Source organism: Ovis aries, chromosome 4 (genome assembly GCF_016772045.2).
Source record: "Ovis aries strain OAR_USU_Benz2616 breed Rambouillet chromosome 4, ARS-UI_Ramb_v3.0, whole genome shotgun sequence".
Lineage (NCBI taxonomy): Eukaryota > Metazoa > Chordata > Mammalia > Artiodactyla > Bovidae > Ovis > Ovis aries.
The window spans coordinates 40,425,049-40,444,384 of NC_056057.1; the positions used below are offsets into that span (position 1 = coordinate 40,425,049).

At 34.3% G+C, this 19,336-nt stretch overlaps 1 protein-coding gene across 2 annotated transcripts in view; it reads left to right on the plus strand.

Annotated features, from left to right (window-relative positions):
- HGF (hepatocyte growth factor) overlaps positions 1–19,336 on the plus strand; it is an 87,582-nt gene that overhangs the window by 46,999 nt on the left and 21,247 nt on the right. For both annotated transcript variants that reach the window (XM_004007806.5, XM_027968556.3), the window contains exons 9-11: positions 96–270; positions 3,663–3,790; positions 17,240–17,342. In XM_004007806.5, the coding sequence (XP_004007855.3) occupies positions 96–270; positions 3,663–3,790; positions 17,240–17,342 (406 nt within the window). The remainder of the gene's footprint in view (positions 1–95; positions 271–3,662; positions 3,791–17,239; positions 17,343–19,336) is intronic.

The window sequence follows — 19,336 nt, forward strand, 5'->3', positions numbered from 1 at the left end:
ATAGAAAATCCTACAAATAAAATGCAAGTGAACTCTAAGAGTTAGATGACAAATTAAATTATTTTATTTAAATTTATGTTTCTTTTTACCAATAGCCCACAGTACTATGAATGACACAGATGTCCCTATGCAAACAACTGAATGCATTCAAGGTCAAGGAGAAGGTTACCGGGGCACCATCAATACCATTTGGAATGGAATTCCCTGTCAGCGTTGGGATTCCCAGTATCCTCACCAGCATGACATTACTCCTGACAATTTCAAGTGCAAGTGAGTAAATTAGGGAAATATTATAAATTTCAGTAGGCAGAATGATTACTAATTTTTTATTAGTAATTAGTGATTTTAATTTATTAATTAATTACTAATTTTAATTAGTAATTAGTGATTTTTACTAATTTCTATGTTAGTGATCCTTAATCTTTAGTGTGCCTAGGGAAAATTTAGCAATTAAAAGGCAGATACATCCACCCCAAATTTTTGATTCTTCAGGTCTGAAATTTGGACCGCAAATAATACATTTTAGCAACTACTCTTGCTGATTCTGAATCAGATGGTTGGTTGATGTACCATCCATGCTTTGGGAAACACATCTTTAGGTTTCTGATCACAGCTTTGTTCTTGCAGGTCTATTTAATGAACAAATTAGTGGTAACGATAACCAGGAAACTTTCAAACTAGTGCTTCCTTAAATTTTCATATTAACTTTAGGGGAGATTACAAGGCATACCTTGATTTAAGTCAACATTGTAAACTGATGAGTTTTCAGCCTTGAAAAAAAAATTTATAGTTTTATATGAAATTTTTTTATTGTTTCAAAATTTTATTTAACAAGTAGAGAAGTAAAACAATTGTATAAATGAATCAAGCTGAAGAAACTGCCCTTGAATATCAGTTATATACTTGTTATGTTCTTCCCCATGGCTGCTTTTCTTCACCACTTGAATTTTGTTGGACAGCCACAATGCCATGTGTTTTTAAATTGTCCACCTTGTTATTAGGAACATAAAATGATTGCTTTCAAAATTTATAACACACGTGTCATTCATAGTGGCTTTGCTGAAATAGCACCTATAAATAACATATATTGGCTTTATGTAACTGACTTTTAATAAGAGGGCTTAACATTTCAAGATGGAGAACTATGAACATTAGTTGGCCCATTCACTGGAGAGAGGATATAGTTTATGGTTTTTTATATGATTTAAAATTTTTTAACCAATTCAGAGTTCTTTGCTTAGATACTAAATATTCACCTGTTGTATTTTTTAAATTATTTTATAATAAATGTATTGTTGCCACTCTGTTTATTTCCCTCATTTTCTTCACAGCAATTCACTCTATTTTTGACCCATGTGTTTCACACCTCAGAAATAAACATAAAAGTAGAGAGAACAAAGAAAATGAGAAAAGAATAGTTAAGAGAGACAAAGAAGACAGTATCAGTGCCATGCACACTTCTGGTTAACTTCTAATGACTGGTAATACTCAAGATTGTATATGTGAACCAAATTAAACTCATCTGTAAGAAAAAGAAAATCATTATAGAAATTGAATCCACACGTTTCACAATAAAAAATGATCAAAAGTTTAGTTGCTATATATTATTGGAATTTAAGCTACTCTTTTTGGGAGGAAGGCTTCCCTTGTAGCTCAGTGGGTAAAGACTGCCTGCATTGCAGGAGACCCGGGTTCGATCCCTGGGTTGGGAGGATCCCTGGGTTGGGAGGATCCCCTGAAGAAGGAAATGGCAACCCACTTCATTACTCTTGCCTGGAGAATCACGGGCTACAGTCCATGGGGTTGCAAGAGTCAAACACAACTTAGTGACTAAACCACCACAACCACCAACCTATTCTTTCTTAATTGGTTATTTGGTCAAGATAAACATAAATATGAAAAAACAAAAAATGAGTTGTGTTATTAAACAAATAAAATCTGATGTATGATTTTGCTCAGAGTATCAATGCATTTACTGTTTGTGGGCTAGCAGAGAATGGAGTACAGGGCAGGTGTCTCTGGTTGTACCAAACACTGTTAGCCCCAGTACTGAGATTCCTTACAAATGACAATTTTTAAAGCACTATAACTAAAAAAATACTGCCTGTGATGATGTACATGAATCATACAATCATTAATTTGTTTTAATCATTGTAACTGATTCTTCAAGTGAGGTGAATACTTAGAAAAAATATTTGAGCAAACCTTGACTTTCTGGTTTAATCTAGATTAATGAGGTGCTTCTAGATATAGATTATAAAAGGGGAACTTTAAGTTTTTTGATAGCCTTAGATATATGTTTTACCACTATCTTGCCTTAAATTACAACTCAAAAGTTAACTAAGCAATTATTCATTTAAAATTGCAAATTTCTGTACATTTTATATAAAATTCAGTGCACATATACTGTACTGACATAATCTTTTAAAATGTGAGTGTAAACTAGTTAGAAGAAAAGATTTTCTTTATCTCTCCAGTTAATTTTATGATTTTATAGGAAGAGTAAAGGTTTAAATGTGGGTTATAAATAAGAACATTTGCTATAGAATGGTCAAATCTATTGGCACTCACTGTTCTTACAACCTTAAATAACATAGTTTATGTCAGGACCTATTTTGACTTGATAAACTATTACTTGTTGATTTTATAACCAAACTCAAGCTTTTTTAAAAAATGGTTTTCAGTTTCTAATGGTCAACTGATTAGTATTAAATGTGTAGTATTTTTAATTGGGCCTAAGTGAAATAGCATACCTTCCTATAGAATGAATGTTAATTTTGTTAAATTATTAGAGAGATCTATGGAAAGAAAGTACACACTTTCTTCAAATTAGAGAGCACTATCAGGGGAACAAATCATGAACTCCCCATTTTATTTAACGTGACCTTTGTATTAAGGTAAAGTCCTTCTACATACAGATAATATTAATTTAGACTTTTTCCTTATCACAAGCTACAAATGTCTAACTATATCACTGAGGAAAGGAAGTACATGTGCTATGTTGACAACTTTTTCAATAAGTAGGTTTTCTATATTGTAATTAAGCCTTAATTTTACAGAAATATAAAATTTCAGGTAATATCTCTAAATCAAGAAAGAACTACTTTGTAATTAAAAGAAATCTATGTGGTGAATTAAATAAATAAAAGAAATACAGAATTTAAAGAATAAATATGTTTTTCCTGGCAAATGTTTGAATAGGTAGAACTTCATTTTTAAACAAGAGTAATTAAAGACTGTTAATTATAATAGTCTTTCTTCTGCAAAGAGAATGTTGTTTCTACATTATCTATGATCCATGAAAATACAGTGAGTAACAGACCAGACTTTAAAAATTATAACAGTTGAGAGTCCAAGTCTTAAAAATGAGTGAGAATAATGAAGTGGTACTATTTTTCTTTTTCATGAAGCAGTAGTATTTGTGTGAAACTCCAGGTCTGTGGAAGTAAAAGAATTCTGACATCTGACAGCGTTTATTTCAGTAAGGTGGGCAATGGCAGCTGTGTATACTGAATTCTGAATTGTTAAAACTATCCCAAATCTAAAATGTAGAGTTCTATTTATAGAATGCATACATTCTGGGATTCTAGAAATGTAATAACACTGACTTCACCAATGTAAGAAACCCTGGCAATTCACATTAACATGCTTATTCTCAATAGGGACCTAAGAGAAAATTATTGCCGAAATCCAGATGGGGCTGAGTCACCGTGGTGTTTTACCACTGATCCAAACATCCGAGTTGGCTACTGCTCCCAAATTCCAAAATGTGACGTGTCAAGTGGACAAGGTAATAGCTGACATTTTGCAGTGTGGGCATGATTAAACTCAGTGGAAATGCCTAAAGGGAGTATATATTTTATAGGAGATGAGCTATTTCTTATTGCATGTTAGCAAACAAAATCACAAAAGTCCAAAGTTTGATTTCTTTTTTAAATTAATTTGCTCAATATCCATTTATTTATGTGACTGTGTACTAGTGCCAGGGACAGTTTTAGGCACTGTGGATATACCAGTAAAGAAAATTCTCTGGCCCCATGGAACTAATGTCCAGCAAACAAAAAACAAGCAAAATTAAAATGGAGGTGGGGATAGTAAGCTAATTTGTGTAAGTGCTAGAGAGATAAATGTCCCAGAGTTAGAGAGAGGAGGAGGTTGCTATTTCACATTTTAATGGTCTGAGAATATCTTACATATAAGGTAACATTTAAGCAGGACCTGAAACAGTGGGAGAGCAGCATGTACCATGTGCATAATTGTAAAGAGCATTCTGGGGAGAGGAAATTGCAGATGAAAATGAGATGAGATGGGAAAGTGCTTGAAAAGTTAAAAGAAAGAAACAGCACATCATTGTGGCTGTTACAGAATGAGCAAGGTAGAGAGTAGCAGAAGATGAGGTTAGAGAGCAGCTGAGCTAAACCTGCATAGGTCTTGTACAAACTGGAAGGATTTATACTTCTATTCTGAAAGAGAAGAGACTGCTGTAGGATTCTGAGAAGGGAAATTAAATGGTCTGTTTGATTTCAATTCTAACTGGATGACTCTGGCTGCATTATGAAAAATAGCCAGAGCTCCTGACAAGGGCCAAAACAAGGGGATCAGTTGAATGATTGTTTTGGTAATCTAGGCAAGAAACGAGAGTGATGTGGACAGGAGTGTTAGCAGTAGAGATGATATGCAACAGTGGGCTTTGAGATAAATCACCATTGTACTTGGAAACACAGACAACCATTGCAAATAATTGTTTCAGGGAGCAGTGGTTAAGAAAAGTCACATTGAAACAGGTTTAAAAAATCATTTGTCAAACAATAATAATAATGTTGGCCTCTGGGCATTTATTGGTATAGAATGAATTGGGAGTTATGATTTTTAATAATCATATTCTTTCACATAAATTTACTTTTGATGGTCATGGCCATGGTCAGTTCTAAATCATTCTAAAAAGTCCAAACCAAATTTAAAGCTTTGTTTCATGGATTTATTGCCCTATACATACTTCTTCCATCCCCTGACTTTCTCTCAGTGCCATTTTTCGTGAACAACTCCGAAAACAGTGGTAGAGGAAAGAAGGGGTGAGTCCCTTTTCAATCAGTTTCACTCTTCCTGGGCAGACTTTAAAGGTCAGTTGGAAATAAAGTTGAAAACAATGATTAAAGAAGGTTTGGTACCAGCTGGATCTATTTTGTCCCTGCTTTATTCATTTAAACAATTACTGCTAATTTCTGAGTGATAGAGGCAAATGAGAATAATTGTTTTATAAGCTTCTGGTGTGTATCAAGATGCTTTTATGTACAGATATATCACTTATCAAAGGATCAGGTAATAGAATATAATAGAATATAGATTTTTGGTTTTGAAAGCAACGTTGATGTTATTGCTTATATAGTAAACCTACACATTAATAGATGAAGAAATTAGTTTTGTGGAATTCAAGTAACTTGCCTAAATTTTCAAAGTAACACAACTAGGATTTACATGAATTCTCCTTAAAATGACCTTTCTATTACCCCCATGCTTTCTGCTTTTCATTAATATTTTAACAATATATTATAATCTTTTTATTTAGCAATATACCTGATATACAACAATCTGCAGGGTCCTGTGGAGCAATTTGTAGTGAGACAGTTAGCCTACAGAGTTGTGAAATTTTATCAGACAGTTATATCATTGTATAATACTGCCAAGCTAATAGTATGCATTGTTACATATATGATATGTATGCATGGAGAGACACACACATAAACATACCTATCCAACCCTCCCCCACCCACACACATGAAGGATGGTGCCCTTATCCCTCTGTGTATAACAGGAAACACAAATTTTACATACAGGTTGATGGGTTAAAAACTTTTGCTCAAATCTTGCAGCATCTGAATTAGCATATATATAAAAGCTTTTCCATTTGGATATTAAATAACTTAAAAAGTTAAAATTGTAGAATTTCTTTAAAAATACTGATGAAACACTGTATTAGATTATATCTGGTACATTTAAAGTAGAAAACAATTCACAGCTTTAAATATTTATATCAATAATACATGATAGGAGGAGGAAGTCGCTCATTCGTGTCTGACTCTTTGTGACCCCATGGACTGCAGTGTACCAGGCTCCTCCGTCCATGGGATTCTCCAGGCAAGAGTACTGGAGTGGGTTGCCTTTTCCTTCTCCAAACATATGATAAAGACAGGGAAATGAAATTTCCCACTCAAAGAGGTATAAAAAATAAATAAATAAACCAAAAGCAGCAGAAGAGGGGAAACAACTAGGAGAAAGGTGACATTATAAAAGTAAAGAAAAAACAGTATAACTAATGAACAAAGCTAAATGATGCTTCTTTGAAAAAATTAACAAAATGGACAACCATTAGCCAACTGACTCAAGAGAGATGATAAATATATAAAATAATAATTAGGTAAAGATAACCAATGAACTGGAAAATTAGAAAACATGAGATTATTTTATACAACCTCATATGAAAACTGAAAATGAAAATAAAATGGATAATACACTAGGAAAATTCAAGTTAGTTGAATTGACCCTGTTCAGTTCAGTTCAGTCGCTCTGTCGTGTCTGAATATTTGCGACCCATGAATCGCAGCACTCCAGGCCTCCCTGTCCAACACCAACTCCAGGGGTCCACTCAGACTCACGTTCATCGAGTCAGTGATGCCATCCGGCCATCTCATCCTCTGTTGTCCCCTTTTCCTCCTGCCCCCAATCCCTCCCAGCATCAGAGTCTTTTCCAATGAGTCAACTCTTCACATGAGGTGGCCAAAGTACTGGAGTTTCAGCTGTAGCATCATTCCTTCCAAAGAAATCCCAGGGCTGATCTCCTTCAGAATGGACTGGTTGAATCTCCTGGCAGTCCAAGGGACTCTCAAGAGTCTTCTCCAATGCCACAGTTCAAAAGCATCAATTCTTCGGCGCTCAGCCTTCTTCACAGTCCAACTCTCACATCCATACATGACCACTGGAAAAACCATAGCCTTGACTAGACGGACCTTAGTCAGCAAAGTAATGTCTCTGCTTTTGAATATGCTATCTAGGTTGGTCATAACTTTTCTTCCAAGGAGTAAGCGTCTTCTAATTTCATGGCTGCAGTCACCATCTGCAGTGATTTTGGAGCCCAAAGAAATAAAGTCTGACACTGTTTCCACTGTTTCCCCTTCTATTTCCCATGGGGTGATGAAACCGGATGCCATGATCTTCGTTTCTGAATGTTGAGCTTTAAGCCAACTTTTTCGCTCTCCTCTTTCACTTTCATCAAGAGGCTTTTTAGTTCCTCTTCAGTTTCTGCCATAAGGGTGGTGTCATCTGCATATCTGAGGTTATTGATATTTCTCCCAGCAATCTTGATTCCAGCTTGTGTTTCTTCCAGCCCAGTGTTTCTCATGATGTACTCTGCATAGAAGTTAAATAAACAGGGTGACAATATACAGCTTTGACGGACTCCTTTTCCTATTTGGAACCAGTCTGTTGTTCCATGTCTAGTTCTAACTGTTGCTTCCTGACCTGCATACAGATTTCTTAAGAGGCAGGTTAGGTGGTCTGGTATTCCCATCTCTCTCAGAATTTTCCACAGTTTATTGTGATCCACACAGTCAAAGGCTTAGGCATAGTCAGTAAAGCAGAAATAGATGTTTTTCTGGAACTCTCTTGCTTTTTTCATGATCCAGCGGATGTTGGCAATTTGATCCCTGGTTCCTCTGCCTTTTATAAAACCAGCTTGAACATCAGGGAGTTCACGGTTCATGTATTGCTGAAGCCTGGCTTGGAGAATTTTGAGCATTATTTTACTAGCATGTGAGATGAGTGCAACTGTGCAGTAGTCTGAGCATTCTTTGGCATTGCCTTCTTTGGAACTGGAATGAAAACTGACCTTTTCCAGTCCTGTGGCCACTGCTGAGTTTTCCCAGTTTGCTGGCATATTGAGTACAGCCCTTCCACAGCATCATCTTTCAGGATTTGAAACAGCTCAACTGGAATTCCATCACCTCCATTAGCTTTGTTTGTAGTGATGCTTCCTAAGGCCCATTTGACTTCACATTCCAGGATGTCTGGCTCTAGATTAGTATCACATCATCATGATTATCTGGGTTGTGAAGATCTTTTTTGTACAGTTCTTCTGTGTATTCTTGCCACCTCTTCTTAATATCTTCTGCTTCTGTTAGGTCCAGACCATTTCTGTCCTTTATCCAGCCCATCTTTGCATGAAATGTTCCCTTGGTATCTCTATTTTTGTTGAAGAGATCTCTAGTCTTTCCCATTCTGTTGTTTTCCTCTATTTCTTTGCATTGATCGCTGAAGAAGGCTTTCTTATCTCATCTTGCTATTCTGTGGAACTCTGCATTCAGATGCTTATATCTTTCCTTTTCTCCTTTGCTTTTCACCTCTCTTCTTTTCACAGCTATTTCTAAGGCCTCCCCAGACAGCCATTTTGCTTTTTTGCATTTCTTTTCCATGGGGATGGTCTTGATCCCTGTCTCCTGTACAATGTCATGAACCTCATTCCATAGTTCATCAGGCACTCTATCTATCAGATCTAGGCCCTTAAATCTATTTCTCACTTCCACTGTATAATCATAGGGGATTTGATTTAGCTCATATCTGAATGGTCTAGCGGTTTTCCCTACTTTCTTCAATTTGAGTCTGAATTTGGCAATAAGGAGTTCATGATCTGAGCCACAGTCAGCTCCTGGTCTTGTTTTTGTTGACTGTATAGAGCTTCTCCATCTTTGGCTGCAAAGAATATAATCAATCTGATTTCGGTGTTGACCATCTGGTGATGTCCATGTGTAAAGTCTTCTCTTGTGTTGTTGGAAGAGGGAGTTTGCTATGACCAGTGTATTTTCTTGGCAAAACTCTATTAGTCTTTGCCCTGCTTCATTCTGCATTCCAAGGCCAAATTTGCCTGTTACTCCAGGTGTTTCTTGAATTCCTACTTTAGCATTCCAGTCCCCTAAAATGAAAAGGACATCTTTTTTGGGTGTTAGTTCTAAAAGGTCTTGTAGGTCTTCATAAAACCGTTCAACTTCAGCTTCTTCAGCGTTACTGGTTGGGGCATAGAGTTGGATTACTGTGATATTGAATGGTTTGCCTTGGAAACGAACAGAGATCATTCTGTCGTTTTTGAGATTGCATCCAAGTGCTGCATTTCGGACTCTTTTGTTGACCATGATGGCTACTCCATTTCTTCTGAGAGATTCCTGCCCGTAGTAGTAAGTATAATGATCATCTGAGTTAAATTCACCCATTCCAGTCCATTTTAGTTTGCTTATTCCTAGAATGTCGACGTTCACCCTTGCCATCTCTTGTTTGACCACTTCCAATTTGCCTTGATTCATGGACCTGATATTCCAGGTTCCTATGCAATATGCTCTTTACAGCATCGGATCTTGTTTCTATCACCGGTTACATCCACAACTGGGTATTGTTTTTGCTTTGGCTCTATCCCTTCATTCTTTCTGGAGTTATTTCTTCACTGATCTCCAGTAGCATATTGGGCACCTAATGACCTGGGAAGTTCCTCTTTTGGTATCCTATCATTTTGCCTTTTCATACTGTTCATGTTAGAGAAAGAAAATTTAGACTCATTCCTATAGAAGAAACATGGAAATTTATAATAAATTGTTCCACCAAAACCACATCATGCCTTGATGAATCACAAATGAAGTGATCATAATGCTACATTAATTGTCCTATAGCTTAACAAATGTAATAAAAATTTCAAATTATTTCTGGATGAAATTATAATATTGAATCTGAAATATGATAAAGGTATCAGAGAAGAAAACAATACATTCATATCATTTGTAAATATTAATGTAAAATCTTAAATTTGAATGAACAATTTAATAAAGAAATTAAGGAAATAATACATAATGATTGAATATAGTCTGAGTACAAAAATGGTTCAATTTTAGAAACCCATTAATATAATTCACCTTAGTTGTAAGAAAAGCAACCATATAACAAATCTCAACAGATTCTGTAATTATGTGACAAAATTCATGCATTCTTCATAAAAATACTCAAGAATATTCAGTATACATACAAACTTATACACCCATATATCTGTATCTATATATTTATCTATCTATAGATAGATAGATAGATAGATCTTTATATATATCTGTATCTAGATATATATCTATATCTATATTATTATATAGCATGTATCTATATAGATATATCTGTATAGATATCTGTATCTAGATATATATCTCTATCTATATATATATAGCATCCTCAATCATGTCCACTTCTTTGCAATCCCATGGACTATAGCTTGCCAGGCTTCTCTGTTCATTGGATTTCCCAGGCAAGAATACTGGAATTAGTTGCTATTTCTCTTTCCAGGATATATTCTCAAACCAGGGATGGAACCCATATCTCCTGCATTGGCAGGTGGATTCTTTACTACTGAGACTCCAGGGAAGGCCACTATCTTCCTTACTATTTAATATTATAAATATTTTAACATTATATTTTCTTTGACATTGCTATGTTGACATTTTATACAATTAGATAAGACGGCATATTTACTGATTGAGTAAAAAGGCAAAAGATCTTTGTACAAATTATATAATTGTAATATTCTTGGAAATCTGAATTCAAATAGTAAAAACAAAATCACTAAGGTAGCATGATATATGATTAATATACAAATATTAATAGCATTCACATATGGGTTTGAAGATACAATTAGAGAGAAAACTACATCTGTAATAGGAAACAAAACTGATGAAAACTTAGGAGTAAACTTAGTAAAGATGTGCAAATCTATGTAATTAAATTTCAGATTACTACTGAAAGTCCCAAATTATATTTTAACATGCAGAAAAAAATCACTTGCTCTTGATATAAGATCTCAGCATCACAAATACATCAGTTTCACCTAAGCTAATTTGTAAATTTAATGTGATATTAATACACAGATTACCAATTTTTTCATATCAAACAAATGCATTCTAAATCTTTCCTAGAAGAATAAACATGTAACTATAGTAAGGAAAATGTGAAAAAGAAGTGATAGGGGTAAAAAACTTTATCAGATACTAAAATATTTTTTAAAAGTTTATAATTTAAAAAATGTAGTTCTACCACAAGAATAAATTGACAATTAGAACAGAACACAGGATCTAAAAATAGACTCCTTACTGAGATTATATTTAAAATGTGGTACAATATGTCACTGGGTAAAAATTTAAAAATAATCGTGGATCAATAAAGTTCTATTTGGAAAAATAATAAAATTAACCTATGCTTTGCACCATACCTGAAAATAAACTTCAAATGGATAACAGATATGAGCATAAAAATGGAAACCATATAGATACTAGGAGTAAACTTGGAAAAATACCTTTATTTCTTAGATGTAGCAAAATGGTTTCTAATTAACACTCAAATTCTAAAGGCAATAAAAGAAAAAAAATAAGCTACAAAAGGTCTCATGACAAAAACATAATCAAACCTATATATTTAATTTCAAAAGACAAATGACAAATTTGGAAACAAGTTTTAAAATGTATATCACAGATAAAGAGAAATATTTTTAATATATAAAAGCTATGAAAGTGAAAAATATAGGACCAAAAAATTAAATAATGGACAAAACATATGAACATAAAGACTTCTTTAGAGAACATGAAAAGTATGCTTAAAGTCACATGTAACAAGAAAAAATTAAAATATAAGTAGAGATTTTTCATAATATGGGACTTCTATTTTTCACATATAAATTCACAAAAATTCAAAATCTAGTCAACACTATCTTTTGGCAAAACTGTATGGGAATATGAACGCTCATACTTTGTTCTTGGGAATGAAAAATGGTAAAATCCTTATGGAATGAAATATTACAATAATTATATTACATATGCATCCATCTTTTCACCTAACAATACACTATCTGAATATATAGCTCCAATAATATGGAAACTCATATGCACGAGTTTTTGATTTCAGCATTTTCTATGTTAGCAAAACAACACAAATCTACTCTGGCAAAATCACACAATGGAACACTGTGGATTTGCAAAAAGAATGATAAAGTTTTTTTGAATTAATATGAAGTGATTTTCAAGTATATTAGTAATGAAAAAAGGCACTAAAATATATATTTGGTATTCTATTAATAAAAGGTATTTACTTCTAGTAATAAAAATGGGATATAATATATATATAGAACATATACATATAATTTATATATTCATATTACATATGTATATATGTATGTATGTTTGGTATGTATCTTTGGCCAGGAGGGTAAAAACAAAGAAACATAAGCACCATAAACAAGAGACTAATGAAGTTGGTTACTCTAATGGTGGGTAGTAGTGAGTACAAATATGACACAGGAGCAAGAGGGAAAATGAGAACAGTCTGAATACATACTCTCATATACCAATACTAATGTTTTAACAGTGTTTTAAATGTTCGGAAAGTAATCTCAAGAAGATGCGGGGGAAAGCACAGAAGTATGCCTATCTGTGCATCAAAGAGATACCATTACTACAGAATTTGGAAAATAAATTTTGAAATTATTTTTAAACACTTTTTTTTATATATAGCCTCACTGAAGTACATTTAAAAGTAGATAACTATAAATTTGTTTTGAACTTTAAAGTATAAATTTGTTGTTAGGATGTAGCAGATTTGACATTATTTTGTGTGCACTGGAGAACTGAGAAAGAGGAAAAACACATACATGTACCTACAGTCAGTGTTCTTACTACGGGAGAAAGGAAATACACCATTAAAATAGAGAAGAAAAGTTCTTGTACTAGACTGGAGTTAGAAGTGACCAGTTACTCATGAACACACACACGCAGAGCTTGGCTCTGTCAAATGAAAGGGACTAAAAAGATGGTACCAAATAACAATGAGCACACTTGTTTCTTGTCTTTTTACTTTTCATCATTAACATTGACTGTCTGGTGAAATTGAAGAATCCACGCCTAGGGCAAGAAAAGCACAAAGTAAGGCTGGAGTATCTTTTGCCAGCACTTTTGAGCAAGTGCTCAAAAATTCATGTCTCCCTCTCAAAAACTTATAACCTAGATCTAATCATGAAGAAAATATCAGACAAACCCAACTGATGGACATTTTATAACATGCCAGTTCTCATTAAAACTGTTAGGATCATCAAAAAAGAAAGTCTGAAAAAACTGTTACATCTAGAAGAGCCTAAAAAGCAAGACAGTTAAATGTAATGTGGTATCATCCTAGAACACAAAAAGTACTCTAGGTGAAAACTATGAATAAATTGGAACAAAATAGTCTTCAGTTAGTAGTAATGTTGAATAGTGGTGTTAAATCCATCATACCAATATAAGATAGTAGGGGAAACTATGTGGTGTGTTAGAACTTTGTACAAACTTACACGTTTTTTTGGAAATTAAAAGCTATTCTAGAATATAGTTTACTAAGAAAAAAAAAACTAGCTTATAGCTCATCCTCTTTCTCTAATACAGAAAAGATAGGTGTAAAATGAAAAATGTATTAAAGAGAAGTACCATATACTGCATTGCACAATTGTTTTCTTCAGTGAGAGCTTACTTAAATAATTTACTATTTAACAGCCAAAGGTTTAAGATTTCATAATAAAGGAAAAAATAGAATTGTCAGAGGAAAGTATTTTAACTGATACATTCTGCATATATACAAGAATTAGATTTTACAAAATTATGCTTTCTGAAAACAATTTTATTGTGCATTGTAATGATTGCTATATTATTTGTATCAAATCCTGTCTCATTTGAATTTGTATATTTAAGTTTAAATCATGAATACCAAACACAGCTATTGAATATACTTACTGTATATTTTATATATACTTTACTAAAGTATATATATATATACTTTAGTAAATTAATTTATATAGTTTACTAAATTAATATACTTTACTAAAATATGTTTCTGGAATGCGGGAGACCCGGGTTCGATCCCTGGGTCAGGAAGATCCCCTGGAGAAGGAAATGGCAACCCACTCCAGTACTCTTGCCTGGAGAATCCCAAGGACGGAGGAGCCTGGTAGGCTACAGTCCATGGGGTCGCAAAGAGTCGGACATGACTGACTGACTTCACTCACTCACAAATTATATTTACTTTAGTAAATATAAATATATACTTTACTAAATTAATTCCTGGACAATTTATTTAAAATTTTTATTAAGCTTTCTACCTATTATTTTAGGGTTTCCCTGATAGCTCAGCTAGTAAATATTTTGCCTGCCATGCAGGAGACTCTGGTTCGATTCCTGGGTCAGGAAGATCCCCTGGAGAAAAGATGGGTACCCACTTCAGTATTCTTGGGCTTCCCTGGTGGCTCAGATAGTAAATAATCTGCCTGCAATGTGGGAGACCTGGGTTGGATCCCTGGGTTGGAAAGGGCCCCTGCAGGAGGGCATGACAACCCACTCCAGTATTCTTGCCTGGAGAATCCATATGGACAGAGGCTCCTAGTGGGCTGCAGTCCATGGGGGGTCACAAAAAGTCGGACATGACTGAACCACTAAGCACAGAACACCTATTATTTATTCTAATCACATAGCATATTTAAAACCAATGATAATATTCTTTGGCTTACCAAATTTAAAAGAAAATAATCTTAATGTTGATGTACATTTCTAGGTAACATTTTATAGTCTTTTATCATATTTATTCACATAAAAATCAGGACTTTTAGTTACTTTTAAAATATGCAAGATTATTTAAGAATATGTAGTGCTTTTTTTCAAACATAGAAATTGCTACATATATATTAGAAAGAACTTAACTTCTTTTTCTTAATTTTAAAGTTAAGAATATGGTCACTCCTATCAATGTTTAACAGAATGCAAATTGCTCAGTTGAAAAGAAGTGAAAAAATCACATGGGGCATGATAAAAGGCACAGGAATCATTTTAACATGGCTTCCATTGGTTAAATTTGTAACAACTTGAGCATTAAAATGAACAACAGGAGTAGATTATACATCATGTTGAATAAAAAGAGAATCCATGAGTCCCTCTTTACATTACTACTTCTACTAGTAGTTCTGCCAATACCGTTGCTAGTACTACTACTAGAAGTATTTAGTAATACTTAAATGAAGGGAGTTGGCAGAAAAAGTAAAACTCTGAGTTAGAGAAGAACACCAAGAAAGAAAGAAACATAAGAAAGAAAGATAATATTTTAAAACCAACATAGTAATAACTGATTCATGCAGTATTAATCAAAGTATTCCTAAGCCATTTTTAAAAAATTTGTTTGGGAATAGGATGTTGACAGTCTCAAAGTTCTCAAAACTTTTTATATGCTTGTTTTTGTTATATATGAAGCAAAGTTTTTCCTTTTTATAACCAGGTTATCAAACTCATCACCAATAATTGAAAAAACTGACATCATGTGTCACATGAAATAATGCTATAAATGCAACAAAATATCACCTTATATAATACTTCTGTATTTAACTTGATTTCATTCATGAGGATAATCAGACAAAGTTAAATTAAAGAGTGTTTGTGAGACAGCTGGCTTGGATGACCCAGAATGTCAACCTCATGTAAGACAAAAATCACAATTCAACAAATGTGACTGGTACATGAGTAGTCATTTTATCTCTTGTGACTCTTTTGTGGAGTGAAATTTTTCCATTGGAAAATATATATTAAAGAAAGGCAATGCAAAAGAATGTTCAAACTACTGTACAATCGCACTCATTTCACATGCTAGAAAGGTAATGCTCAAAGTCCTTTAAGCTAGACTTCAACAGTATGTGAACCAAGAAATTCCAGATGTAGGAGCTGGGCGTAGAAAAATCAGAGGAACTAGAGATCAGATTGCAAATATCTGTTGGATCTCAGAGAGAATAATAGAATTCAAAAAAAAAAATCTGCTTCATTGACTGTACTAGAGCCTTTGACCGTGTGGATCACAACAAACACGGAAAATCCTTAAAGAGATGGGAAAACCAAACCACCTTTCCTGCCTCCAGAGAAACCTGTAAACAGGTCAAGAAGCAACAGTTAGAACTGGAGATAGAACAATGGACTGGTTTGAAATTGGGAAAGGAGTACATCGAGGCTATATGTTGTCACCCTGCTTATTTGACTTATGTGTAGAGTATAACATGTGGATGCTAGGCTGGATGACTTACAAGTTGGAATCAAGATTGTCAGGAGAAATATCAACAACCTCAGATATACAGATCATACCACTCTAATGGCAGAAAGGGAAGAGGAACTAAAGAGCCTCTTGATGTGGCTGAAAGAGGAGAGTGAAAAAGCTGGCTTAAAACTCACATGCAAAAAACTAAGATCATAGCATCTGGTCCCATCACTTCATGGTAAATAGATGCAAAGAAAGTGGAAACAGTGACAGATTTTATTTTCTTGGGCTCCAAAATCACTGCAGATGGTGACTGCAACCATGAAATTAAAAGATGCTTGCTTGCTCCTTGGAAGAAAAGCTATGACAAACCTAGACAGCATATTAAGAAGCAGAGACATCACTTTGCTGACAAAGGTCCCTCTAGTCAAAGCTATGGTTATTCCAGCAGTCATGTATGGATGTGAGAAAGAAGGCTAAGTGGGCAAGAATTGATGCTTTTGAACTGTGGTGTTGGATAAGACTCTTGAGAGTCCCTTGGACTGCAAGGAGATCAAACCAGTCAATTCTAAAGGAAATCAACCCTGAATATTCATTGGATGGACTGATACAGAAGCTGAAACTCCCAACACTTTGGCCACATGATGCAAAGAACCTACTCATTGGAAAAGAGCCTGATGCTGGAAAAGATTAAGAGCAGGAGGAGAATGGGGCAACAGAGGATGAGATGGTTGGATGGCATCACTGACTCAATGGACATGAGTTTGAGCAAACTCTGGGAGATAGTGAAGGACAGGGAACCCCAGTATGCTGTAGTTCATGGGGTTGCAAAAAGTTGGTCACGACTGAGCAAATAAACAGGACCAAGTTTTTCTCTCTTTGATATTCCTAAGAGGCACTTATTTAATTTTTCTTTGGATTTTTTTTTTAATTTGTAATTTGATGTACAAACTTTCATTTTAATGAAGAAGGAATCTGGCTAAAAAAATATTTTATTAGAGATAGTTAAGTCCCTTTGCTTTGCACATATTTCAGTGTGTTGCTTTCATTTTTATGTTGAATTTCATGAATTCATATGTTTGTAAAACTGTCTTTTTTTCTATACTCCCTAGTATTCATTAGTTTTCATATATTTTATGTTTAGATTGTTATCGTGGGAATGGCAAAAATTATATGGGCAGTTTATCCAAAACACGATCTGGACTAACATGTTCGATGTGGGATAAGAACATGGAAGACTTACACCGGTATGTAAATTTGTTTCTTTAAATATACAGTATGTGGTGATAGCAGCAGATAGATGTATGGAGATACATTGGTATTTCTTACTCTTCATTTATATATCTTAGTAACCTAATAGAAACATTAGATTGATTATTCAGTGTAACTCAATATAACATTTTCTCCCCATGTGGCGAACAATTCAAACCAGCAGATATTTATTGAGCATTTACTGTGTGTTCTGGCCTATAAAAGGTGCCTTGGGGACATTAACAAAAAGTAGACATATGTTTTGGCTTCACCTTTAAGCAGGATATGTTCATATTGAGAAAACAATTCTATAACTTGATAAGACATGAATAAATGTCAAATCTAGTGTTTCATATAGTACATTACATGATTATATTTTCATAATTATTTATTAATAGTAGTTTATAAAATTGATGTTATCATCTTCATGTACTTAGACACCTTAAAATTCCACTTTACTAAAAACCTATTGAGATATGCTTCCTTGTATACCTTTATTTTGACACACTGTTTTTCTATAATTGATGGAATAGATATGGAATTGAAAACCCATATTTCAGACAATGAGATTTTGACATTGAACATATTCACAAAAAAGCAGTTACCTTCCACTTATCTTTCCCCAGCAAATCACTAGTGTGTTTGAAATAATAAAAGAAATATAAGACATATTTATCACATAGAAGAGATTTTTATTAAATATCCCAGAATATATGCAAAAGGATTAAGAGGAAGAAAGGTAGTGTCATTTAATAAAGTATCTACAACATGGTTGCTTTGTATGAGTTGTTATCACATTTGACCATCATAATTATATACTGAAGGTAGCTCTATGTGTGTGTATAAGAATTGAAGGATCTAGAGAAGGTGAGTTATTTTGCTCCCGGTTCCACTTTAATGTTCTTATTCTGTTTCAAAATTTACTCACTAGTGGATTATTCAGTTTCGATTGACTTACTGTCACGAACAGTGATAGTTCTAAAGCAGTGTTCTCTAACACAAATATGCAATTCAAATATGTAAGCCGCACTTGCACTTTTAAGTTTTATAGTAGCCTGTCACTGTTTCCATTGTTTCCCCCTCTGTTTGACATGAACTGATGAGACCAGATGCCATGATCTTAGTTTTTTGTATGTTGAGTTTTAAGCCAGTGATTTCACTCTCCTCTTTCACCTTCAATAAGAGGCTCTTTAGCTCCTGTTCATTTTCTGCCATTAGGGTGGTGTCATCTGTATACCTGAGGTTACTGATATTTCTTCTGGCCATCCTGATCCCAGCTTGTGCTTCATCCAGCCTGGCATTATGCATGAGGTACTCTGGGTGTGAGTTAAGTAAGCAGGGTGACAATATACTGCCTTGATGTCCTCCTTTCCCTTTTGAACCAGTCTGTTGTTCCATGCCTGGTTCTAACTGTTGCTTTCTGACCTGCATACAAGTTTTCTCTGGAGGCAAGTAAGGTGGTCTGGTATTCCCATGTCTTTAAGAATTTTCCGCAGCTTGTTGTGATCCACACAGTCACAGGTTTTAGTGCAGTCAATGATGCAGAAGTAGATGTTTTTCTGGACCTCCCTTGCTTTTTCTATGATTCGACATATGTTGGCAATTTGATTTCTGGTTCCTCTGTCTTTTCTAAACCCAGCTCCTACATCTGGAAGTTCTCGATTCACTTATTACAGCAGCCTAGTTTGAAGGATTTTGAGCATTATCTTACTATCATGTGAAATGGGAGCAGTTGTGGGGTAGTTTCAACATTCTTTGGCATTGACCTTCTTAAGGATTGGAATGAAAACTGACCTTTCCAGTCCTGTGGCCACTGCTGAGTTTTCCAAATTTGCTGGCACGTTGAGTGCAGCACTTTCACAGCATCATCTTTTAGGATTTGAAATAGCTCAGCTAGAATTCCATCACCTCCACTAGCTTTGTTTGTCCTTATGCTTCCTGTGATCTGCTTGACTTCACATTCTGGCTCTAGGTGAGAGATCATACCATT